This window comes from Gavialis gangeticus, unplaced genomic scaffold (assembly GCF_001723915.1).
Source record: "Gavialis gangeticus isolate Ggan-Ray unplaced genomic scaffold, GavGan_comp1, whole genome shotgun sequence".
NCBI classification, from domain to species: domain Eukaryota; kingdom Metazoa; phylum Chordata; order Crocodylia; family Gavialidae; genus Gavialis; species Gavialis gangeticus.
In genome coordinates, this window is record NW_017728997.1 from 16,679,423 (window position 1) to 16,703,805 (window position 24,383).

The window sequence follows — 24,383 nt, forward strand, 5'->3', positions numbered from 1 at the left end:
GCAGGAGCCTCCCCCGCTGTGTCCCCCAGACAAGCTGCAGCTCCATCCTGCGTCCTGCCCCGGCTGGGCAGTCCCAGACCCACTCCCTCCCTCACCATGGGAGCCTTGATCTGCCCCCCCATGTCCCTTCCCCCCCTCTCCTGTCACCACAACAGACTTACTACCTGCACATAGCTCTCCAAGCTGCCGAGCTATATTCCTCGCCTCGGCTGTGAGCATGCATGGGCATTTATTGACCCAATTATCTGATATAATAAATATTCCTTCTATTGGTGCCGATCCAATATCGGATTGATGTATCAGTGCACCTCCACTTATTAGCAATGCCTAACCTGGACGCGCAAACACACTGCACACAAATGGATGGGACTGTGTTTTGGCAGTTTGTTCTTGATGGCTACTTGACCACCTGGCCACAAAGGCAGCCTCTGAAGCCTCCACTCCCGAGAAGATCTTACGTTTCATCTCTTAGGCCATGCCTAAAATGCAAGACCCTACTACAGCCCTACTAGGAAAAGTTACCTTTCCAATGACACGGCCTGACGTGTAAAACCCAAGGTGTCAAGGTCAACTTTTTGTCCATACAGCCTAGGCAGAGTCCCCAAGATAATTTTCCCAAGCTGTATGCATTCAACAAAGCTGCGGTTTAGGGTTTAGCAGGCAAGCTGTTCCGTCTATCAGAATATCTTGCAGATGGTATGCATGTGACACAGCATATTCATCATGCTGTATTCTTAGTATATGCAATTTTCCCTATTGCTAATTTTCCCTGAGTCAGGCAACAGCCATAAGAAATTGCTGGTAGCTCAGAAGGGATGCATTCCTGGGCACTGTCCCTTTTAAATTAACAGAACAAAGAAAGAATATAAAGGTTGAAGTGAATCACTGTCCTGTGATAAAACTCAGGGGATTTGATCTTGTACCTTAGGTACTAATTTTGAACTTCCATTTTGCAGCTAATGTTCGATTCCTCCTCCTAAGCTCTCAGCTTGTATTTTCTTTTCGCTTGAAGTGTGCCATATTGCCTTGGCTTTTGCTCTTGCTTCTGCTTATTTACAATCCTTTCTTGACCCAAATCTCAATGAAATTGCTTTAGGGGGATTTTTTATCTTTTTTTCCAGGTAGTTGCATACATAAGTGAACCATTAAAATTGAATCAGTTCAGTGAATCAAGCTGAATGACAACAAACTAAAAAGAGTAAAAACATGCCTAAAGCAACAGGCAGATTACTTATTTATTTTACTTATTTGTAATGTTTGTTTGATACACCCCCCACCACTAGTTATTTTGATGGAGTATGTGACCAAAAAAATAAGCTCTATCTGGAGTGAATTTTCCAATTCTGCATGATAAAGAGATGGCATCAGTGGAAATGGATCCACAGCTACTCGTACAACTAGTCTGCGGGCAGTGCTGGGTGCTAGTCCAATTGCTCACTGATGTACTGAAGGCCTCAAGACCCAGTGCACAGAATTATTAGCTCCGATGTACAAGTCAGAGCTCATGAAAATTAACTTCCAGCTTGCAACTTTCTCCAGTTCCTCTTGCATCCATCATTTTCCCCATTTTATGTTCTTTTATTTTTAAGATATTTAAGAAAGCAACTTGTCCCTCCACCAGGCCTGCATTGTGTGCAGTGCTCCTGTGAGGCATCCTCCTCATTGAATCAGGCTGAACACTAAGATAAAAGAAATTGAAAATTAGGATCTCTGCATTGGAAAGAGCCAGCCAGCACCCGGTGCAGAAGCAACCAGGCTTTCCATTACAGAATGATAAATGTCACTGTCATATTCCAAATTTTTCTGTGGTTTTCAATGCTTGAGCTTTTATGCTGAAAGCCAAAACATTAATAAAGCAATTGAAGTAGTAGGCATATAAGTCTATGAATGTCAGTAGCAAGGTTTCACATATGTCACTTTGCAGTAATAAAAGACTTCATATATAGTGCTAGGGCTGAACGTTACTATTTTTATTTTTTATATGAGGTAGTGGGGACAGGAACGCGAGTAAATGGAGGAGAAAAATGAAGGCAATTCCAATTAATCATTTCCCCCAGTGACATTTTAATGCATTATTGTTACAATTATTCTAAAATGTCCTCGAAGGATCATCACACCAGCTTTTTTCTAAGTTCATTTTTCATTGAGTGAAAGTTTAACAAGCAACCTCCCTGATTAGTTCTGATCTCTGATGGTGCAATATCCTTTCATCCTAGCCCCTTTGTGGGAAACTGGGCTACTTCACGCTCTGAAATATCAGGTACGCTAAGTGACAAGGGCCTCCCATTATCTCTGTACCTTCGTACTGCCCTTGGTTTGTTTTCTGCCCGCTCATCAGCGCTCTCCTTAAATTCTGCATTTACAGGAAGGTCTTGTAAGATCTGGAGGCACCAAGTGCAATACGGGCTTGTTTTTAAAACAATAAACAGCTCTTTGGGGCTCGCAATGGTTTCTCCTTTTCCAACTTGATAAAAATATCTGCCCACCTCGCTGCATAATTAGTCCCCCAATCCTGACAAGCCCCACAGCTTTGAGCGGTTTGGGGTGTTCGCGCACCAGGGAATCCTTAATATTCTCATCCATCCCGTGAATCAATAAAATGCAACCCTGTTTTTCACAAGGTGGCAGTGTATTAGGAAGAGCCATATGGACTAAGTTAATTTAAAAGTAATAGAGTGAGATTGTTCACATTACTTTTATCGAACTGACAGTGCAGGCTCAGTGCTACTCGAGTAATTAATTCCATTTCACGGAATCATAGAGCAAGGCCAGCCACGTTATTGGGCTTATTTTGTGAAATACACTAAATCCAAGCTCTGCTATGCAAGCTGCACTGTATTTGGATTTTTAATGGTTATATTAAGGACACAGGGGAAGAATAAGAAGAGTAATCGCATCTTCCACTCTCATACTGCAGGACCAGGAGGCTAAATTCAGGGCCAGCAGAAAGGCTCTCTGCTGAAGGGATAACACTGAAACAAAACCAGTAAATAAGACCATAGGTGCAGATGTACGGCACATGCACAGTTGACTTCACTATGTCGTAAAGGAGGACAGGATACACAACACAGCCCCACTCTGTCATAAATCACTGGGATCCAGTATGAAGTCACCCTCTGAAAAATGCATATGTGTAACGTGGTATCATACGTACAATGTCACCTCGGGGACAGAGATGTGTCAGTGCCTGCTGTGGGCAGTCTGGTTGGAGGAATAAATCAACTGTAGAATAAATGTCACAATGATTCACTCTCTAGCAACTGTGTCATGTGTCTGCACCCCAGGTCCAAGACCCAGGACATGATCTATCGAGATGAGCCAGGCACTGGGAGGATCCACAGGACAGAACTGGAGATGCTCCACTATGGCTACATCAGATCCTTTACACCCCTGGCCCTGGGGGAGGAATGAGAGCAGCATGGATGCAGGGCAGGATCAGCTGCCACCCCCCCCTCCCCTCCCCTGCAGAGGTGCAGAGCTGCTTGTGTAGCACATCGCCCTGAAGTGTCACCCTGCGATCTCCCACACGGTTGAGTCCTCAAACTGATAAATTCTCCTCTGACGTGAAATTAAAAACTTCAGGCCCCAAAATATATTTGCATCCAAGGATACATGTCATTTCTAAGATCTTGCTATTTAAATCATGTTAGACTTTGAGTGAGATATAGGCAAAATTTAAGTTTCAGTACATTTTAGTTTCCATCATGTCAAATTTACAGCCCTGGAGTAAATCACGCTGCCGAGACAAATGTCTTCACTTAAATCAGATTTGTTGCTTCCTTCCATACTTTAGAACATTAATAAAATTGGAGCCCTTCTTCATTATCACAGTCTCATCCTTACTGGGCAAGCAATTCAGCCTCCTCCTGCATACTTTGGTGGGTTTAACTCCATACACGCATCTGCTGCACCCAAACACACGCTAGCTGCATGTACGTGTGTACACAGCTGGGCCAGGCGTGCTAAAATTGGTGTTTCACTGTCTCATCACAGGACACTTGCACTTTGCAACTTTCTGTAGTGCGGGGTCCTATTACAATCAATCAATCAATGATTGTAGACAGAGGCAAGGACAAGCTGATTCAGGTAAAATGACCCGCACCTTGTTTTTGTGTTTTGTGCTGTCCTCAGACACTGCACGCACAGCATCTGCTTTTTAGTGGGGCACAGGCATGGGGACCTCTGTCAGCACAGTGCTCGCAAGACTCCAGTTTTTCAGCCCATTTAACATCTCTACAGAGCCCCTGGAGAAAACAGGGGGTGTTGCTGACTCCAATTCTAACGATGTAACAGACCTCATTTCCAGATTTCACCGGCTTCTGATGCTGATTGAACTACTGCCCATCCATCTCGCTTATCTAGGCTTGGCAGAATTAGATTTTTATTTTTTAATAATTTTGATGGATAATATCAATGTTTATTTTTATGTGTTTATTTCGATTTTATCAATTTAAATTTTCAGGATTGCCCCAAAATAGGGTTGTGGGGGTAGACAATTTATTAGTGATACATAACTAGTATAGGATTGCTACCAGCTGAGCGGCAGAGCTGTCCTGGACCCTCTGAGTGGTTTGGGGTGCTTGCATACTGGGAAATCCTTAATATTCTCATCCATCCTGTGAATCAATAAAATGCAAGCCTGTTGTTCACAAGGTGGCAGTGTATTAGGAAGAGCCATATGGACTAAGTTAATTTAAAAGTAATAGAGTGAGGTTGTTCACATTACTTTTATCGAACTGAAATCAGGCCCAGCTCTGCTCACCCGTAGCTCCCTCGGTCAGCTTTGGCACTTCCTCTTCCTCTGTTCCCAGTCCCGTGGGGTTTCTGGGAGTTGCAGTCCACACTACAAGTCAGCACGGCTCTGGAGATGCGCGCTCCATCAGCCACCATTTTTCTTACATCCCCCCTCTATAAATTTCGATTATTAACAATGGAAATATTTTTCGTGGGTCTGCGAGTGTGCCGTGAAATCGATGTTTATCAATGTTTACCGATAAAAATCGAAGTTCTGCCAAGCCCACACCACAGAGAAGCCAGTGCCTGGATCAAGCTGAGTCTGAGCAAGATGGGAAGGGGACAATAACGGGAAGGGTTTTAAGATCTGGTCAGCACTACAGCATCACCCTTTACTTCCAAATAGCCCAGTCATTCCTGTACTACCTGCCGGGCACTCAGCCGGCCACATCATGCGTGTGCTTTAGAACCCGTGTGCTCATGCTGGTTCGTGTGTCCTGCCCGACGTTGACTGAACCTCTTTTACTCCTGCTTCTTTTACGCTGCCATGAACTTCAAGTTAAGGAAAAACGAGCACGTGCCAAAGTGCTCAATGCACGTGGCCCAATGGACTTCAGGCCTCGGGCAGGGCTCCCAGATGCTGCTACCATCACTGTCAACCAACAGTCATTTTGAGGGTAAACTGATGCTAGTGTTGGTGTTTGGATGTGACAACACTGCAGCCACAAAGGTTATCTTTCCCAATTTCTCCCCCAAGAGGGGAAGTCTCACAAGATCAGCTTTCCCGTCAGATTTCCAGCAATGGGCTTCCTTTCTGGTGCTGAGCAGAGGTGCTGCTCCAGACCCAGTGTTTTAAAGCCAAACCCTCCCAAAATCTGAAGGATACTATCATTTTAAAACATCCCTGTTGTGGTTGCACCCAAGGACTCCAATAAGCAACTGGGGGCCCAGTGACGGCGTATGAAAATCGATGCACCAAGAAAATAACAAACTTAAAAATTGTACACAAATGTCCGTAAGCACACAGGAGTGGAAAGGAGGTGGGTGGCAGGATTATACCAGAGCAGGGGTGTCTCCAACATATGTAACAGTGATTGTAGGTGCTGAAGATGGGTGCGTGCCAGGAATTTGAAAGGGATGGGACTGGAGACCTTGGTTTGGGCCCGTGTCTTGTTTAATCGTGGTCCTTAAACTCAATGCAAAGATCAGCACAGATGGGCTAGTAGACATATACCCAGATTTCCACTGTGGATGAGACAAAAAATGAACTTGTTATTTTACTGCGCCACCCCCTAAAAGCACTTCTGACATACGGGGCCAGAACTTCCCATGCTGCTTTGCAAGGGTGCTCAGTCACGGGTGTCAGCGGAAAGTTACCAGGCGCGCCGCGCGATCTGAACTGCTTAGTGCAGCATTATTACAGCAATCTTTCAGCACGCTTCTGGTTCCCACCCCCTCCCCGCTTTGCCTAAACAGTCCTAAGACTGTATTAACAACAGGAGTTAATGAAAACCATACATTTCGTGATGAGCATTCGGTCATGCATGGGAGATTTGTTTGGAATCAGGATCACTTCTTGCTAGGAATATGACAGGAGATTATATCATTAAAAATGTATAGTCTGTAATTAGTTTATCATTGCGAGAACTGCAATATTTTCCAACGTAAAGCTGATGCCACCGGCAAGAGATCATTTTGACAGATCAGCGTTCCTAAGGTATCAGGAAACAGACTGATTAGGAGGCAACGCACACAGCGATTCCCCCCTACAAAGGCAAAACACACAAAAGAAAAAACTTTAAAACAAGAAAAGGGAATCCTCCTCCGCAGGCCAGTTTCTGTGATGTGCCAACCTAGACTTCATGGGAAACAGAGGGCGCTGGGCCTCGCGCAGAATCTGGCCCCAGAGCCAGCTGTGATGTCAGGCTATCCTGAAGCACCGTCTTTCCAGCCGGGAAAATGTATACTTACTGCAGACTCCTAGAGAAAGCAGCACAAAGCACTAGTAACAGGACCTTGGTATTAGTTAATTATGGCACTGCAATATTTTCGCCTGAGGCATTTTAGAAATAAAATGCGCTACAGTGATGCTATCTGTATTGCAATAGTTAAGGTAGTTTCAGGCCATAAATTAGAAACCCCTTTCTTCAGAACTTGGAACATGAGTGTTTAGAAAGAAAGAGAGGAAGCAGCCTCAGACGGCTTGCTTTTTACTACTTAAAAAAAAAAAGCTGTTTCTGACTATACGCTTACAGAACTGGTTTTCCTCCCCGCTTCCTCCTCTTACACAAACGCACACTTGCCGCCCCCACTGTCCAAATCCATCCTAAAACCCATTGGGGTGTCCTGGGTCATTCCTCACCTCGCCACACCTGTCCTCTTCCAGCCATTCCTTGATTTGGGAGAATCTGCATGGGCAGGAATGAAAGCAAATGAGGACTGGAAGTGCTCCTAATGGCTAACGGTAAGAACAGGCTTTCTTAGGAGGGCTGACAATCGCAGCGGGGCCGGTGGAGCTCCTGGGTGAGAACCCGTTCAGGTCCCCAGTCCCCCTCTCCATTCCTCCCTCGTCGTGCCCTCCCTGTCCTCTCCACTCCCACCCCCGAGACTGCCTGCGAGACTCCAGCCGAGCTCTCAACCTTTTTGTTCCTTGCATATATGGGAATAACAAGAGTTAGAAGATGGGGCTTCTCCACTGATTCAGCCAAGCATTGCAGTGGGTTTTAAGGAGTGCAGAAGCATCTCCTTCCCTCTGTGCTTGTGCCCACTCTACTGCCTCGCACGCTCCCGGATCCAATTCAGCAGACTTGTAAGCTTATGGATCCAAATTTCACAGGTATTTCAGGGCCAGGCTGTTCAATGCATCTAGGCACCAGGGAGTCAGACAGTAAAAATACTTCTACAAATCTGAACTTTGGTGAAAAGTCACCTTGAAAATGAGACTTGAGCTCTGAAGTCACTTCTGAAACTTGAACCATTAGTTCATTAATATTTGCAATATGCCCTGTGGTCTTCAGATGGAAAATACAATATGTGCACAATTCCCTAAAATGAATGGGCAAGAATTTTACAAGACCGTTTGGCTTTAAAGGGTGCTTTTTTCATGTTCTTGGTGTTTGAAGGCTCTAGGCAGTAATTAGTCTGTTAAAGATAAAACAGTGGGTAGCAGTGAAAACATAATCACCACTTTGTTCTGACCCGAGTGCTGCTCACAAAAGAAAACACATTCAACCTGACACCGACACAATCCTCTTCACCTGCCCGGCACCGGAACGCAACACCACTCTCTTTGCTGTAACTGCAGCCAATGCCACGTGCTCTTGCAATCACGGCATCGTCAGGCTAAATTAATGCACCTGAAAATACGCAAGTGGGCACCAACACGCAGGTCTGTCTCCTCATCCATCCCGCTGTTAATGGGGTAGTTTCAGGGTGCAGCAGGAAGTGTGATGCTGCGAATAAGCAAGGCAAAAGCATCACCACGAGAACATGTTGTACCTCCTCACTGTAGCAGCAAAGGCTCATGTCGTCTTGCTTCATCTGCCTTTCTGTTCCCTGAAGACACCGAGGTTAATATGGGCACTGTGTAGCTGGGAATGGCCAACACCCAGTCCACAAAGTCTGCCATGCACCGACACAGACAACGAGCACTGTGGGGGTGATAAGATCTGCTCATGCAGACCACTTAGAATCACAGACAACCAGGGTTGAAGGGAGGTCCGGAGGTCGCATCGAGTCCAACCTCCTGCTCCAAGCAGGACCAGCCCCAACTACATCAGCCCAGCCGAGGCTTTGTTGAGCTGGATCTTCAAAACCTCCAAGGATGGAGACTGCACCACCTCTCTGGGGGACACGCTCCAGTGCTTTACTCCCCTCCTAGTGAGAAAATTTTTTCTAATATCGAACCTAAACCTCCCACGCTGCAAGTTGAGCCCACTGCTCCTTGTCCTGTCATCTTCCCCCACTGAGAACAGTCCAGCTCCCTCCTCTTTGCAGCCCCCCTGCAGGGAGTTGAAGGCTGCTATCAAATCCCCCCTCGGTCTTCTCTTCTGCAGACTAAACCAGCCCATTTCCCTCAGCCTCTCCTCACCAGTCATGTCCCCCAGCCCTCCAACCATTTTCACTGTCCTCTGCTGGACCCTCTCCAACTTGTCCACATCCTTTCTGTAGTGGGGGGCCCACAACTGGACACAGCAGTCCAGATGTGGCCTCACCAGTGCGAAACAGAGGGGAATAGGATCAAGGTCATAATCTCAATTTTCAAAAGCAGTCATGCTATTTTCACTCACATAGAAATATCCTCACAATTTTCCAGGGAATGCACTAACAGAAACAACGGACCTCCACAGCCAGCTGGAGGAAACCCTTGCAAGGAAGAAAAAGCATTATGCTCAGCAAGAAAATTATCTTCCCATTTCTGCACACGCACCACTGCCATTAGCACTAATGAGAGTCACGCACGCTTGGAGACAAGACTGGGCCCCCAAGCATTTCACAACAGCAACATCTTAATCTATAAAGACACAGAGCAGTCAAAGACCACCTCCTCCGCACCTTGAATACGCCCAAAGCTCACACTAAATTTAACAGGGCTCCCTGGGTACCCAGAACAACCTTAATGTAAAAGACACTCAGGACAGAGAGAAAAGTCGTAATTTTTCAGACATCAGTCAGGGCTCCTATAAAAAGCAATGATATTTCTCTCCGAATCAGTATTTTAAGTACCTTAAATTGAGATACAGAAAATTCTTCAACATCATTAACCTAGACTGAAAATAATCAATATATAATCATTTTATGTGTAAGTATGAAAGGCAAATGTCCAATACATTAATTGTCAAATCCCTTTCTGCGCTAACGGCTGCCATCATCTGCAAGATCGATTCCATTATGGATATTTACACAGTGATCTATTAGGAATACACGGAAGTATCATTTATTATATTGATTATCCATCCTTAAAACAGATAGTAATGTATACTTAAATGCATGGATTGCAAAAACCATTTTTAACCTTTATAATGTACTCTTTGTTGAAAAGGAAATCATTTGGGCATCGCAGTATGAAGGACACAATCTCAATTTATGTCTTTTAAGAATGGAGGGCAGGCAACATGCTTATGGATGCACCCGGAGGGACAGAATTAGGAAGCGTTTAGCTTCTTCGAACACACGGGGTAACAGCACCAGATGCAAATCCTGAACACACACAAGCAATCTTCAGATCTGCGAGTCCAGAAAATCAATTCGGATCAAAAAGTGACGACAGGCCTCTCAGTTTACAAAGGGCTAAAGTGAAATCCCACTGCCAAATACTCCTGGGTGCTGGCTTGTTGGCCAGGCAGGCATTTCCCAAGGGGAGAGCAGGTGGGACATAAGGCTGCCCAACTGGTTTGCAGTGATATTAAGAGACTGGGGGTTGGCGCTGTGCTCAGCTTTCATTATGGCAACATGGAAGGGGATTGCTGGGAACTAGATATGGATTTCACTTTGTATAGCCCCAGAGGCAGATTAGAATAGCCCAGGGGTTGCTCTGTATGTACTAGTAGGAAGTGGTTTCTTAGAAGACTAGCTGGGGATTACCAGAGCATAGAGGCAGCCCCCAAAGTTTTCTCCAACCACTTGTACATGGGAAAATGGGGAAGGAGGTACAAGAGCTATTGCACATAACTGGTCCAGCTGCATCTCATGGAGGGTGGGGGCACCTTGCTTATATGCGACAGGCTGAGATACAGGTGACAGAGGGATTCTGGGTGAACTGCCTGGGGCTCTGTTTGGTGATGTTTGCTAGATGTTTATAGCTGGTAAAGAAATAGGAATCATTGGAAATAGGAAAGAAGCACACAGCTCACCTGTGAGAAGAGGAAGTCAAAATGTATGCAGTGTAGTGGCTCTCCATGACTTGTAAAGGAGTTGGCGCAGAGGGAGAATGAGAACAGTGGGCGTTACCATATATCTTATTCAGTTGGGATGCACTAACTTATCCTTATGGTAGGTTCCCATCTGCATGTTTGCCCAGTATGGACCATGTGTTTTATAGTCATGCTCAGTGCTGGCTGCATTTAATCAACTATCAACTTCATAGTTGGTTTTCATTACTGAGCACATGCTGCCTGTGGCAGCAGTTTAATGACAAACAGTGTATTTAATGAGGTTCCCTTGTATGTGAATGTAAGACAAGGAGTTTTTTCCCCCCATGTTGATTGGGGGGGGGGGGACTTCATCTTATATTCAAGTAAATACTGTATCTTCTTTGCCACCAAAGAGGCAGAAGGGAAGCGCCAAAAAATTCTCCACTTTAAATAGGAATCACAGGAAAAGCAGTTGCCTACAAAAATAGATGGCAAAGGAGCAGGAAAGTAGAGCAAGTTTGTCAGTAACAGCTTCCGGTGAATCATAGGCTGCCAACAGAGTCGGTGCATTCAATTTATACAGCATGACAATGATGAAATGCTACACCAATTTGTACGTTAAGGGAAAACAAGCACCATAGGTCTGGTTATTATAATTAGTCTTATTTGTTTGTATTAAGGCGATGTGCAGAAACTCTAACTGGGTCTACAGTCTCGCAGTGCTAGCACTGTACAAGCACAGGCTGGCAACGTTCACGTAACACTGACCTTTTCCCCATGTGAAGGGAAGCAAGAGGAGAATCTGGTCTCTTCGATTTTGAATCTACTCTGTGCAGAACCACTCAGAAAAATTCCTTCAACAAGAAGCAGGGCATACAATAAACTACTGCCACGTTTTAAACAGGCTGCTGCTGGGTGAGTTAAATACTACAGAAGGTGTGTCGTATGGGCTTTTTGCAAATCGATTCACTGATTACCAAATCGCTTCCCTGATTCTTGGAAGTGACTATCGTTGCTGAAGGAAATCTCCATACCTCTCATCACAAACCAGGGGTCCATCTCCAGTCGTAAGAACATTACATGTGTCAAATGAATTGAAGGTCCTATTCAAATCACAGCTTCCTGCCAGCTCTGATCTCCCGTTCCATCTTTCACTCCATAATCTGTTTAAATTGAACAAAACCTACGATGGAAGAAGTGCTGAACTTTCCACCCTCTTGTGAGCCCCCGGGAGGTGACAGGGATCATACCTGCCACTCAGTAAGTCTCAGCACAGTACCTGTCAATAACAAGGGGGGGAGGGAATTATTCTCCACTCCTCCACCTGAAGCTGAATTTTTTAACAAGATAAATAGGTTTTTGTAAGCCTGAGCCTAAGCGGGAAGACAGGATGCATACACCGTATGTTAAACAGAAGGGAGATGAGCAGAGCATGCCAGCCTACTGCACCATGCTTGGAGTTCACAGCCATGCTCATTAAAAGTGGCATTTCCACTACAGTTTCTATTGTTTTATATACTGGGGAATGCAATTCTCTGTAGTCCAAGCTAGTGATAGCACAGCTCTAATACTATGCATCTATAGACGTATGGCCCAGCCATTGCTTCAGGTATGCAAACACTATTTCCAGAGTGGGGTGTGCCTCAGACCTCCATAAATAATTCCCTGTGATGAGGAGAATGATGTGGAAGAGGAAGGTACATTAACAGAAAGAAACAGGACTAGCTTTAACCCCAGAGCATGATTAGCAAGCTGGGCGCCTGGGCAAAATCTCAATTGCTAGAACCACATTGAATAACTAAGCCCACATGGGCTGCCTGCTTTGCTTCCCTTCACAAGATTCGTGTCATTAGGATCTTGAGATCTTTAATGCTTAAAGCATCTCTTCAACACAACTTCTGCCCACAGTAAGCACCACTAAGTCAAATTTATCCTCCCTATGGCACTGATTGAAATCTTTTAAGTATCCTCTTTTTACGAGCAAAAAGCACAAGGGGAAACAACTCAGAAATTTAACTCTGTGAGAGTCCGCCATCAAATTAGAAGATGGATATGGATACATTAAAAGGCAGGAAAGACAGGAAAGAACTGATACCTGCATTTTCACAGCAACTGTTTCACTTGCATGACACTAATGAATGTACAGTCTCAAATTCTGGATTCCTGGAATTTCACAAGAGCAAAGAAATAAACTTAGGACCCGTCTTTAAAGACCATTTCAAGGATAAGGCATCGATGTATTGATTTCTGAGTGCTATAATCAGAGGACTATCTCTGGTTGTCAGACGAGGCTGTTCCTTGCAATAAAGACATGCCAGGTCTTTAAGGTCTGAAAATCATCCTCGTTAATTATGCTTCTCCCTCTTCCTCCTCCAAATCTACAGGTATATCTGATATCTAACTGTAGCCAAATTATGGCTCTCCCACAATCACAAAAGCCAACACACTTCTTGCAGCACTTTTCTCACTGGATCACACTGAACTACATTCCTGGATTAATTCTCCCAACAATGCAATAACATACCCCACCAGAGACCCACAATTGGGTTTTTTCCCTCCGTCACAGCAGGTCAAAACTGAAAGAAAGCTTCACTGAATTTTCTTGGGGAAACAATTATTTCTGCAGAAAAAAATCCATTTCCTTCAGTACCTTCCAGTTCTCAACCTTCCAAACTAAATCATTTCTGGGTTTTGCTTCGCTTGGCTTTTCCACTTCTTCATTTTTTGAAAACTAGGTGGAAAACACTGGAGCTTCAATTAAAAAGTGAAAATACTCAGTGAATTTTTTTTGCAAGGCATATCTAATACTTTACATTGCTATGAAAGCCTGTTGTGGAAACAGCTGTTTGGTTGGCACCAACATCAGGAGCAATGGGAAAATTCTGCTTTCAATCTCTGGAAAGGAAGGGTGATATACGCTGGTGTTGCACCTCACACAGTATTTGTAGCAGGAACCTCCAAAGGTAACTGGGTTAGAAAATGTTACTGGAAGCCGATTTATGATGGAGAAAATGGCAGCACAAGTTCACTGCAGGGCAGCTGTGTCCTATATAGCTCTAATGATTATTTCAAAATCAGCCAGTGGCAGCTGACCCTACCAGCATTTGAAAGTACACGTGCCACATGATCTCTCCAAAATGCACAGCCAGAACGTTGCAAATGGCATTAATATAAAAATACCAATGGAAAAGGTCACCTTTCATCATGCGCGACAAATAAAACACCTCTGTCAAATGAAGAATGCTCATTTTTAACCCTCGGGTCTTGATCTTGCTTCTGTTTATAGAGGGTGAAAAATGAACAATGGCTTCAGCTGGAGAGGTACTCAAGCCACTGGTGACTAGACAGTGGCATGCAACTTTTAACGTTAATAAGCTGCAGCATTAACATCAGTTATTTACATCAGAAGAAAGGTTTAAGGCAGCGTGCATGGGAGTTTCCTGGAAACAAACACTTCTAACATCCGTTTTCCCTAGCACCGTGGAGACGTTGAAACAGGGGGAGGAGGGAGTCGCCACTGTGAAGTCATGGATGGGTAGTTCCATTTATGCTAAGGAAATAACGGTTTATATTTTTACTCACTTGAAGTTTCATTGTGTGAATGTGATGCGTCAAGCGAATGCACACATCTCTGCCTCTCAAACAGAATGAGGCCTCTCAAGCAGAGCTTTCCAATGACTTCTGTATAAACCGCTATTATCTGCAGTCTTTTATTCTGAATGGGATGTAATGACATTTCTTTTTCTTATGGGATTTCATGGGACCTCCTGGTATTTGCTGCCGCAAGATTAGACATGCCACTCGGGCGGCCCCCAGAACATTAGTTTTCCCAGACGCTGGTGGCAGTGCCTGCCTGGGCACAGGAGAGCTCTGCCCAGAAGAAGGCCAGGAAATACTACATCCCCCTGCGATGCAAGAGCGAAGGGCAACTAAGCAGAGATGACTCCAGCTTCTCTCTCCTTCCTGGAGGATTTCACCATCACCTTGGCACTCAAGGCCCTGCATACGAGTAGGCCTAAAAAGTCGAGGAAAAATGCTTTAGAAGCGAGGCGAAAGGAGAAGACGACACGAGCATGCAAGTCTTCTGGCACGGACTGCTCTGGTCCTGCCTCCCAGAGCTGCAGAGCAGAGGAAAACCTAATGCGGGAACAATAAGTCTGGATGTGAGGATGGCGCAGAAGGATTTCCGCGTCCCATCCCAAAGTCGGCTCTTAAAAATCCCAAATAACCAGCAACTTACCTCGTGCGTTTGGTGAGCTAGAAAATTCCTGGGACCAAGGACACATGCACATTGCAGGACCCAACTTTCCCCTTGCATGAGCTTTCTTTAAAAGCTGAATGCTGTATGTTTCCAGGCAAGTTCGTGGTTCACTTCTTTCATCATCTGAAATTCTTTCGAAACCACCATTTCTTTCTCCTCCCTTCTGAAGATCCAGGCATCCTTGAAGGCCTTGGAAGCAGGGACGTGGCTTGGCATTTCCACTTTACCAGCATGGCGGCCCCGTCAACCCAGGACTGAATCCAGCCCTTTAGTGATGCAGCAATATCGTGAAAGTAAGCAGAACTGACACGCTGCACTCAGACTCCCCAAAAGGTCACAGCTTGTAAATGAGAACACATTTTCACTCGCAGATGACTCAATGCTCCTCAAATGACCTTTTATTTATACTTGGCTAGTTTGCCTATAGCTTGTGATGCATCCGAAGGCCATTTGCTTGCTTTGGGAGGATGAATATGCCACATCCTGACTTGGGGTGATCTGTTTTAGGGCAACTGAACTGACGGTGCCAAAAAAGAACAGCTCATCAAATTACAGGAAAGTAGGGCTGGAAGGGACCTCGTGAGGTCATCTAATCCGGGCCAGCCTGCTCTTCCCCACTCAAGGCAGGACCGTCCTCAACTAAGCCGTCTCAGCCAAGTGTCTGTTTAACCCACTCTCGAAATTTTCCAGAGATGGAGATTTCACAATCTCCCTGGATAGCCTGTTCCAGTGCTTAACCACCCTCCTAGTGAAATCTCCAACCTAAATTTCCTCTGCTGCAGCTTGAGGCCACTGTTCTTAGTCCTGTTCCCCATGGGCACAGAGAATAATCTATTTCCATCTGCTTTATAATCATCCTTCAGGTATCTGAAGACTATTGGAGGCTTTAGTATCAGAATTTCTCTCCATCACACAATGGCTAAGCAGTCCTCTGAACCAGGGTGCAAAAAAATTAATTAATAAAAAAATGGGATGTGTGATTGAATGAATCCTCCTTTCAAAAAAAAGATCCCTATGAAATGAAAATTGAAATGATGGCAAGCCTAAGGACTAAACTTGGTACTAAAGTACTATGTACTAAAACTTAGTACTTAGTACTATGCTAAGGACTAAACTTAGTACTAAAATAATTTAAGTTACATCAAAATAGTGACATTCAGGCAACATACTGGCATGTTTACTGTTTAAGTTTTACAGAAGGGCAACCCACTGGCTAAGCACCTGAACCTAGAACTGCTGGGACACCAAAGCAGCTGTGGACACATCTTCTGCAGGACACAGAAAATACTGTCTTCATTTCAGTTTATTCAATTTATTGCGTTTAATGGCTATATCATTCAAAGCCAAGAAACCAAATGGAAGTTCAGAAGCAGAAACTTGTTTGTGTGTGTAATCTATGAACAGAAATTAGGTGCGAGGGGATGAAATGAACCACTTCCAGGATCTGGAAGGACATAATGATCAGAAACAATTAGCTCAGTTCACTTCCTTTTGCTTCCTAATACCTCCTTTGTTTAGTAAATGAGTTTCAAATGCAAAACATGTTTTGATTAACCTATTTTTCCTTATGTACCGAGCACATTTAACATATTTTTATTTAACAAATACAAACAGTTTAAGAAGCTGTTTTTGTGCATTTTAATTGAATTCCAATTTCCATCCAAACTCAGCTCAACACAAATTGCAGGAAATGTGTCTTTCAACATTTTCTAACATAATAAAAACAATATAAAAATTAAGAATCTGGGAAAAAAAATATCTTCAGCTATACAACTGTTTAAGTAATGTCTGCGGATTATTTACAGTTGGTCCTCCTAGTTAGCAAATTATCAAGTTATACCAACTAGAAAGAATGATTTTTTTGTTTAGGAAGATAACTGAAAAGTACAAAAGCAAAAGAATAGTAAAATTAATTATTTCAATCAAGGTTTTTTGCCTAATCATTTAAATCATGGTTAAAATTGGTGGTGATTAAAAAAATCCCTAAACCTTGGATTTAAATCTACCCGGTTGAAAGCCCTAATAGGGCTGTTTCCATGGGAAATACCAGTCATAAAGCCTCCAGAACCACCTATTCACCACGCTAAGCTTTTCACATAACAAGCATACACCAGTTTACTCATATAATAGTGCCATGCTTTCCTTGAACTGCCAAAAGCTATCGGTCTCTGGTATTGCTAGTGGCCCTCTCAGAGCAATAACCAAGTGCCATTACATTTGAGGAGGAAAGAGTACCACAGCTGGACTATTCGAATTTCTACCTCATACTTATCTATTGGAAAGGAGCAATGCCAAGTGATAACTAAATACCAGATGTTTTTAACCCTTACACACGAGCTGACCTCACTGCAATGTACCGGCTATATAAAACACTTTAAAAGGTCCGCACCTATAACCTCTGACCATGAAGACTGACGGTGCCATGACCATTGCAAATGCCCTGCATACGGCACGCAGCCAAACGCCTACCCGCACTGGGCAACTGCTGCAAGCCACAGGAATGTCCCGACTGGCAAACTGGAAGGCAAGCTCAGCACAGCTGCACTTAGGTCCCTCTCTAAGAAAATTCCCTCCCCTCCGCCGGCCGTTTTTATTTTAAATGTGGAGGTTTAAATTACCAGCTGCTCGTTCTGGACTTCGCTGGTGAAATTCCAACTAGAAAGAGCAAAAGAGAGCGGAGATGTCCTCCTGACCTGCCTCTTGGGACCTTACGTGCAGGCTTTGTCCTTAGCATTAGGGTAGGGAAGAAGACAGGAAGGATGCCCTTTCTCCCCAGCATTTCCTTTTAGATTCACTATTTCAGAACATGAAGACAGAACGCCAGCCAGCTGCCGGACCTACCAAAAAAGTCTGCAATTTTTTTAATTATCCCTGATGCTGTACTATTAATACACATAGCTTAACATAGGGACCAAGCAAAGTCCCCCTAACACTGCAAGCAAGATGTTCCCATTCCAGTTTTCTAGCTCCAGAGTATCAAGCAAGAGTCCCACTGAATCTGCCACCTTCTATTAAAACAGCTTTTATAACTCTGTCAAATTCTCCAACCTCCGTATTGATTTTTTGCCTATTCAAAATAACTCTCCTTTACAACAGAAGCTGGCTGTCAGCCTCTTATCTCTTACTTTCACCTCCACCTGATCCTTCTCCTCCTTGCCAGTCTTCCAGACTCCAATTAATCATGGAGAAAATCAGGGATTTATGTTAAGAGGGAATGTACAAGTCTTAGCCCATCATTAACATACTGTAACTGCAGTGTAGTGCTTCTGACTCAGACCTTTTCAATAAGCTAGGGAAAATCCTAACAGGCAAGCAGGACATTCCCAGCAAACCCTGAAGGAGCTGTATCTGTATCATGCCACTGGATGGCTCCTTTGAAATGAAACTCTGCGTGCATCTGTAAGCAACTATGCATTGCTGGAGTCTGGCAGGCAGCAAATGGATAACACCATAAAACAGACTACTCATACTTCCCTAAATTTTGTCCTGGTCTCAGCACAAGCAGTCCCATGATGCATTAACACCTCCACCAAGCACATTTTAATTTCAGGCCATCCTCTCATGTTTCTTCTTAATTATCACAGGACATTCACAGAAAAGATCAGCCAGATGGAGATTAAATATTTCACTATGAGAGGAGGAAGCATTCTGCACTAAACTGGAACCTTTATTGCAATAAAGGCTTTAATTAATGACTCAAGCAATTCCCCTGTCACTATAAGGGAAGCACAAACAGTGATCGCAAGGGGAAAGTGCATCAGCTCCACTACAGAATAGAAAAAACATTTGATTGCAAAAGGCTCTGCTCACACCGATCATGGGAGTGGCACTGCAATGCCAGGGAAACCCAGACAATCACACGCTCAATAAAGTCAATATTATGCCTTGAAATCAGGCCACGCTGCATTCCTGGTGATGACAAGCCCAATATACCATTATAAACAGAGGAGGACTGAGGGGGAGAAGCGGAGAGGCTGGAAGGGTGCCGCGTCACCGGCAGTTCCTGGTGTTGCACCTTTTCTCCATCATCTTGGGTCTGGGGGGTAACGTGGGGGAAGAGTAGGTTCAAGCTAACAAAAAAAAAAACCTGCCTGTAAATATCTTGTTTGCCAAAAGAATGAGATGGAGCTTGGGAATACTTGAGCCATCTCTTCCTCACCTGAAAGATGAAGTTGAAAATGCCAAAGCAGATGCAGAGCGAGACAGCAACCAGCAGGTGAAAGTCCCCGAGAACTACTTTGCACAACCAACACACAACGCAGAACAGACGGCCAAGGCCTCCGTCAATGGGAGCCCTAAGCACCGGCCCACGACTACAAGATCATCGTCCGAGAAAGCGCTACAGAGGAATTCCCTTTGCCCAGTTGAAGTCTCCTGCTGCGACATAGTCCCAGTGGTCCTTTTTTTGGGTCCTGCTGTCATTTTACTGACTTCTACATCCTGCCTGACGAACACACAGAATTGGAAGAGCAACTGCCAAGTGACATATGAGCACATGAAACTGCTGCTGGCTCCCTGCGCCTAGAAATCTGCACATCTGCTGACAGCCCACTGCAAAGAAAACCTTAGCAAAATTACAACTGCTCAACGACCAAGGCAGCTCTAGCATGGTAAAGTAGCCTAGGAGCTCCCCCACTGGTCTCTAGAAAATATTTTATAATATGCTCTTCTTTGGGTAAGTGCAGAAAGCCTACAAACCCTGGACAAGTTCACCCAAAACAGTTATGGACCCAATATTAGCAGTAGACATGACAGTCAGAAATCAGAGCCAGAACCCAATGTTAAGTACGAAAAGACACATCCCTTCCCCTCATTTCATTGAGAGGCTCCAAGACTTTAGAATCACTTTTGATAAATGACCTCAGGTATGGCAGAAGGCATTAATATTACCAGTAAAAAGAGACATGGATGATGGATTTCATTCATTTGCCATAAAAAAAAAAATTCCATGCTTTCTTTTTTTCTTTTATTAGGAACATAATGCTTCCCAATGTATTGGTGCATGATATATGGTAGCACAATGTGCTGCACCAAGGTAAAGGGATCATGTTTGCCAAGGAGCAACCCTCTACAGATCTGGGCATCTAGTGCTGGTCTCGCTCAGTACCATTGGCAACGGGAACTGCTCGAGAGAGCTGAGCGGTGACACAAAGGATCATCTGAGATCCTGAAGAATGTCCTAGGTCCTAGATTTCACAAGGAACAAGAACTGCTTGTGCAAATGATTGTTTGCAAGAGTCCTTTAGGGAAACGGGTCAGTTGACATAGGGTGGAATATTTTTCCAGAGAATCAGGCTCATCCCCACAAAGGGAGACTAGCTCTTCCATCACCCCTTGAGCTCTGTGCTGCTCAGCAACAGATCTCCTAAAATGCAAACCTAGGAGCTGATGTGCATAGAATTGCAGCTGCGATCTTAGAAGCCAAGTTGAAGTCCCAGTTACAAATTTGGCCCAGACAGTACGAGTTTCCTCATGTAAGTTTAAAGGGATTAGGTCTCCATGGCATGCAGCGGTACGGTCCTTGGAATAAAATTCTCATTTACTAAATAAATTACTGTATATTACTGTATAATGGCGTTCACATTATAACTGACAATTAGAGCCATTAAAAAGAAAGCTCATAAACAGCCGAAGCTCACATCAAATTAACACAGTCATGATTAAAATCACTCTTCTGATTTCTGCTCTTCACAGAAATAATCAGCATTTTGCATAAAAATGAATAGGAATCAACTTAAAATCACAGTGGTGCTGCAACAGAGGTGCTGCCTACGAGCTGCTATAACGGTGTGCTTCCACCCTGCGCCTGCCTCCCATGTCCGACCCTCTTCATAGACAGATCTATTAAGTAATGCCGAGGCGCTAGGGATGAAACTGCTGTTGTTATTACTCTTGGCTCTAATGAGGAGAACCTGGGTTCTATACTGGCCTGGGGGAAGCTTTTTTCTTTTCCTTTTTTAATTTTTATCACTTCATAGTTTAAATGCCTTCCAGCTTTTGGGCGCAGACTCATTCTACTGTGACGCTAGAAAGGAAAAAAAAAAAAATGAACTCATTACAACTGAACAGAATGAAAACAGCACAAAATGGGAGTCAGCCACTCATTACAATGGGGGAACGCAACATGAACAACTTTGGGGGAAAGGTGCGTGTGCGAGTGGAGAATCTGCAAGCAGGCATGGAGCCCGGATGCTCCTCACCAGAGTTAGTGCCACTCTCATCAAACTGATTTAATCCTCAGCATCACGGCACTACTTAATAACCCAGCTCAGCCGCAGGCGCTAATATGTGGAGAGGAAGCAGAGAGAGTCAAGGCGACACGGTGCCAACCAATATTAGTGTCCTGGTATTAGCACACGGCCGTCGGCAGAGGCTCGAGGTCCAGGGGACAGCCACCACTCAAGAAGGACAGTGGCTTCGGATACAGCCAAGCTCACAGTGCCTGGATAAGGACTGCTGTAACATCAGCAGAGAGCATCGAATAGAGAGATGAGCTGTTGAGCTTGCATTGTGATGCTAACCATTTAAAATATTGTCGTGTGTGCTGTGTTTTGAAAAGGCATGACAATTATGCTATGTATAAATAAAAGTAGGGGAAGATAAAGGGCCTTTGATCTGATTTGCTTTTAAAGTATGAAGTGAAAGGACATTCTCATATATCTTATCCACTAATTTAACGTATAAATCACAAAAAAAATATGATCCAGATGGGCTTCAATGAAGGAAACCAATTAACATAGACAGCCTTACCATCTGACACATTAGTTGTAATAATAAAAAACAAACAACATGGTCAAACAATAAGGCTCAGTATTATAGCTGACATTTCTAATTAGTTCCTGCAAGCAGTGCATCCTCTTCAGCAAAAAGACTAACAGCAAGTATTTTGTTTTGCAGAGGAATACACGTCTAAACTCCGTGTTTACAGAGCGATGAAACAGATTTATCTGCATTCCCAGGGGGGGCACTTTGAAACTAATGGACTTCGTACAGTCCACATCTGGCTTCCCAATTAGGTTCAGAGAACATTTGCTTTCAAACGCTTTGACATTAGCGTTGTGCCAAACCTGGAATACAAAGTGCACCTGAGTACACCACAAGTGCCTGACCTGTGCCCCGGGGCTCAGCTCAGTGGGGCCATCCTTGTTGTGTTCTGGGCTATTTTCTTTTCTTTTTATAGCTTTCCTAGAAATGCCACCTCTCGAATGCAGCACGATGTTTCTGGCACACAGCTCCCAGCATCAGTCAATTAAGCTTACAGCAGGCACTTACAGGCTGAACTGCAATTAGTGTTACAAATTAAAGACTCCATCCTGCAAATACATACGCAGTTACATCTCGGAGGGGCCTGCTCCCCTTGTGCAAGGAACTATGGCATGAGTATGTGTATGCAGGTCTGAGCTGCAAGGACCCAAACTTGGAAGTGTCTGAGCAACCACAGCACCCCTGAAAATCGATGCGGCTTCTTTGGCAGGAGTTTCAGTGAGGCGGTTCAAGCGTGCAGAGTGTACTTGCTAAAGGAATCTGCATCCCAAAAAGAGAGACCAAGTTTTCATAATTGGTCTCTTGGAAGCAAGCAAGGAAGGAAGCAAGGACGGGAGTGAGTTCTACTAGAATCAGGACATCCATGTCCAGACACCTATGTGGTTATGATGAAAAAAGAAGGGGGCTGGGAATGACAGGGGCTAAGCTACATATTTGAAAATGAAAGCTATTTGGAAAGAGCAGAAACACCGTAATATGCAGAAAATAAGCAGTGGCCTAAATTCTGAAACAGAGGTACTTGGTTGGGGTTTTTCCCCCCCACGATAGGAAAGGGCTTCTGAAGTGGAAATACAGTAAGTCCTTTCAGTGTCCACTGCCTCTACATCCTAAGGCCTGAAAAGAGAAGTAGGCTGGCTCTAGATATGTTACTCATATACTTTTGTCCAGTAAAAAACATAAAATAAAACAAAACCCACCTTTGCTCATCCCAGGACGGCCAACTGTAAAAGAGGGGTCAACACAGAAACTAATACATTATTATCAGGGTAGATGTTCCAGAGACATCAAGGCCCAGATTGTGCAAGGTGCTGCCTAAACACATGGTTAGAGAGTATCCTTGCCTCAAAGGCCTTGCAACAAACACATACACTGGGAGGGCCGAAAAGCTGTTATTCTATAGATGAGAAACTGAGGTAGGAAGGGAGATCTTTAGATGTGTGAATGGGAATTCAGTCCCTACCTCCCTTCAGACTTTTGGAAATCTCCCCTAAGCAACTTGCCCAAAGTTGTACCAGGTAAACTGTGGCAGAGCCTGAGAACTGCACCCAGAGGCTCCCAAAACCACCTTTCCTCTCTACCCCTGAGTGCTTAGCATAGGGACAGGATTCACAGCAAGAGCTCCCTTTTGTGCTATTCATCTGCAATGCAAACCCTACTACATAAGCTGAGAGCTATCAGCAAAATTTCGTGGCAAGGAAAAGAAACGGCACAGGCACAACAATACTGAGTGCTATGGTAGTGCTTATGAGTACCATCACAAGCCATGGTGCCGGGCACAATAGCAAGTCTGCTCCTGCCACACCAAGCTCACCATTAAAGAACAAGACAGGAGAAAACGGGCAACTATGACAGAGATGGGGAATGTAAGAAAACCATGGGAGAACATGGAAGACAGGCAATGGTCTCTGCACTGCGCCTGCCTAACTGTTGTCAGAAATTAGCTGTAGACCTCATGGCAAAGGAGAGTTTTAAGCAGGGATCAGGAGGAGGAGGGGACGACATCTTGACAGCACGAGCAATGATAATCAGAGTACCAAGAGGTCACAAAAGCAACAGATTAACCACAGGAAATAGCTTGGTGTTTCAGATCCCACACAAACTACTGCAGCACTTTCTTTTTTTGCAAGACCAGGAATGCACTTCTCTTCCACTCACCTCGACAGGGAATCTCTTGCCATTGATGCTGTGCTCCGAGCCAGCTGATCCATTGCTCTGACCCCAGTGAAACTCCACTTTTTCTGCTTTGAATCTGCCTGGCAGTCCGGCACCACTGACGAAATAATCATCCTTCAGGAGGATAGCGACTGCACACACAAGAAAGAAAGGGAGAAGGAGAGGCTTAGTGCATTTGTGCCACTCTGTTCATGGTTACTGAGGGACTTGTTGATCAGATTAGGTGATTTTATTGTATTAATACAGTATATTGCATTCATCTGAATGGGGGGAGTAGTTTATTTTCCTGGTACTACAGTTGCATGAGGAGAACAGCACAAATATGAGCAATGCCCGTGCATTCGCAGGACATCAGATCCCACGGAAACAACAGGATAATGTTGTAAAAAAGGCCAGCCAAGGAGGAGTTTCCATGCATTCGCTTGCCAAGCAATGGCTAAACTATTACCTTTATTCAGCCGTAGGCAACTCCCACCAGTATCTGTGAGATGGGTGAATACGCTGAATCTGCCTTTGTGAATCTAACATTAATTTCTGCTGAATCTGCTCATGCCAACACACGTGCAGTTTTACTTTATGTTCCCAATATATTTTGTCCC

The 24,383-nt window shown here is 44.3% G+C and overlaps 1 protein-coding gene across 1 annotated transcript in view; it reads right to left on the minus strand.

Moving 5' to 3' along the window:
• The window catches only part of PTPRG (protein tyrosine phosphatase, receptor type G), a 424,594-nt gene that overhangs the window by 226,993 nt on the left and 173,218 nt on the right, over nucleotides 1-24,383 (minus strand). Inside the window, exon 4 of the mRNA XM_019504585.1 lies at nucleotides 23,767-23,915. Within this exon, the coding sequence (XP_019360130.1) occupies nucleotides 23,767-23,915 (149 nt within the window). The remainder of the gene's footprint in view (nucleotides 1-23,766; nucleotides 23,916-24,383) is intronic.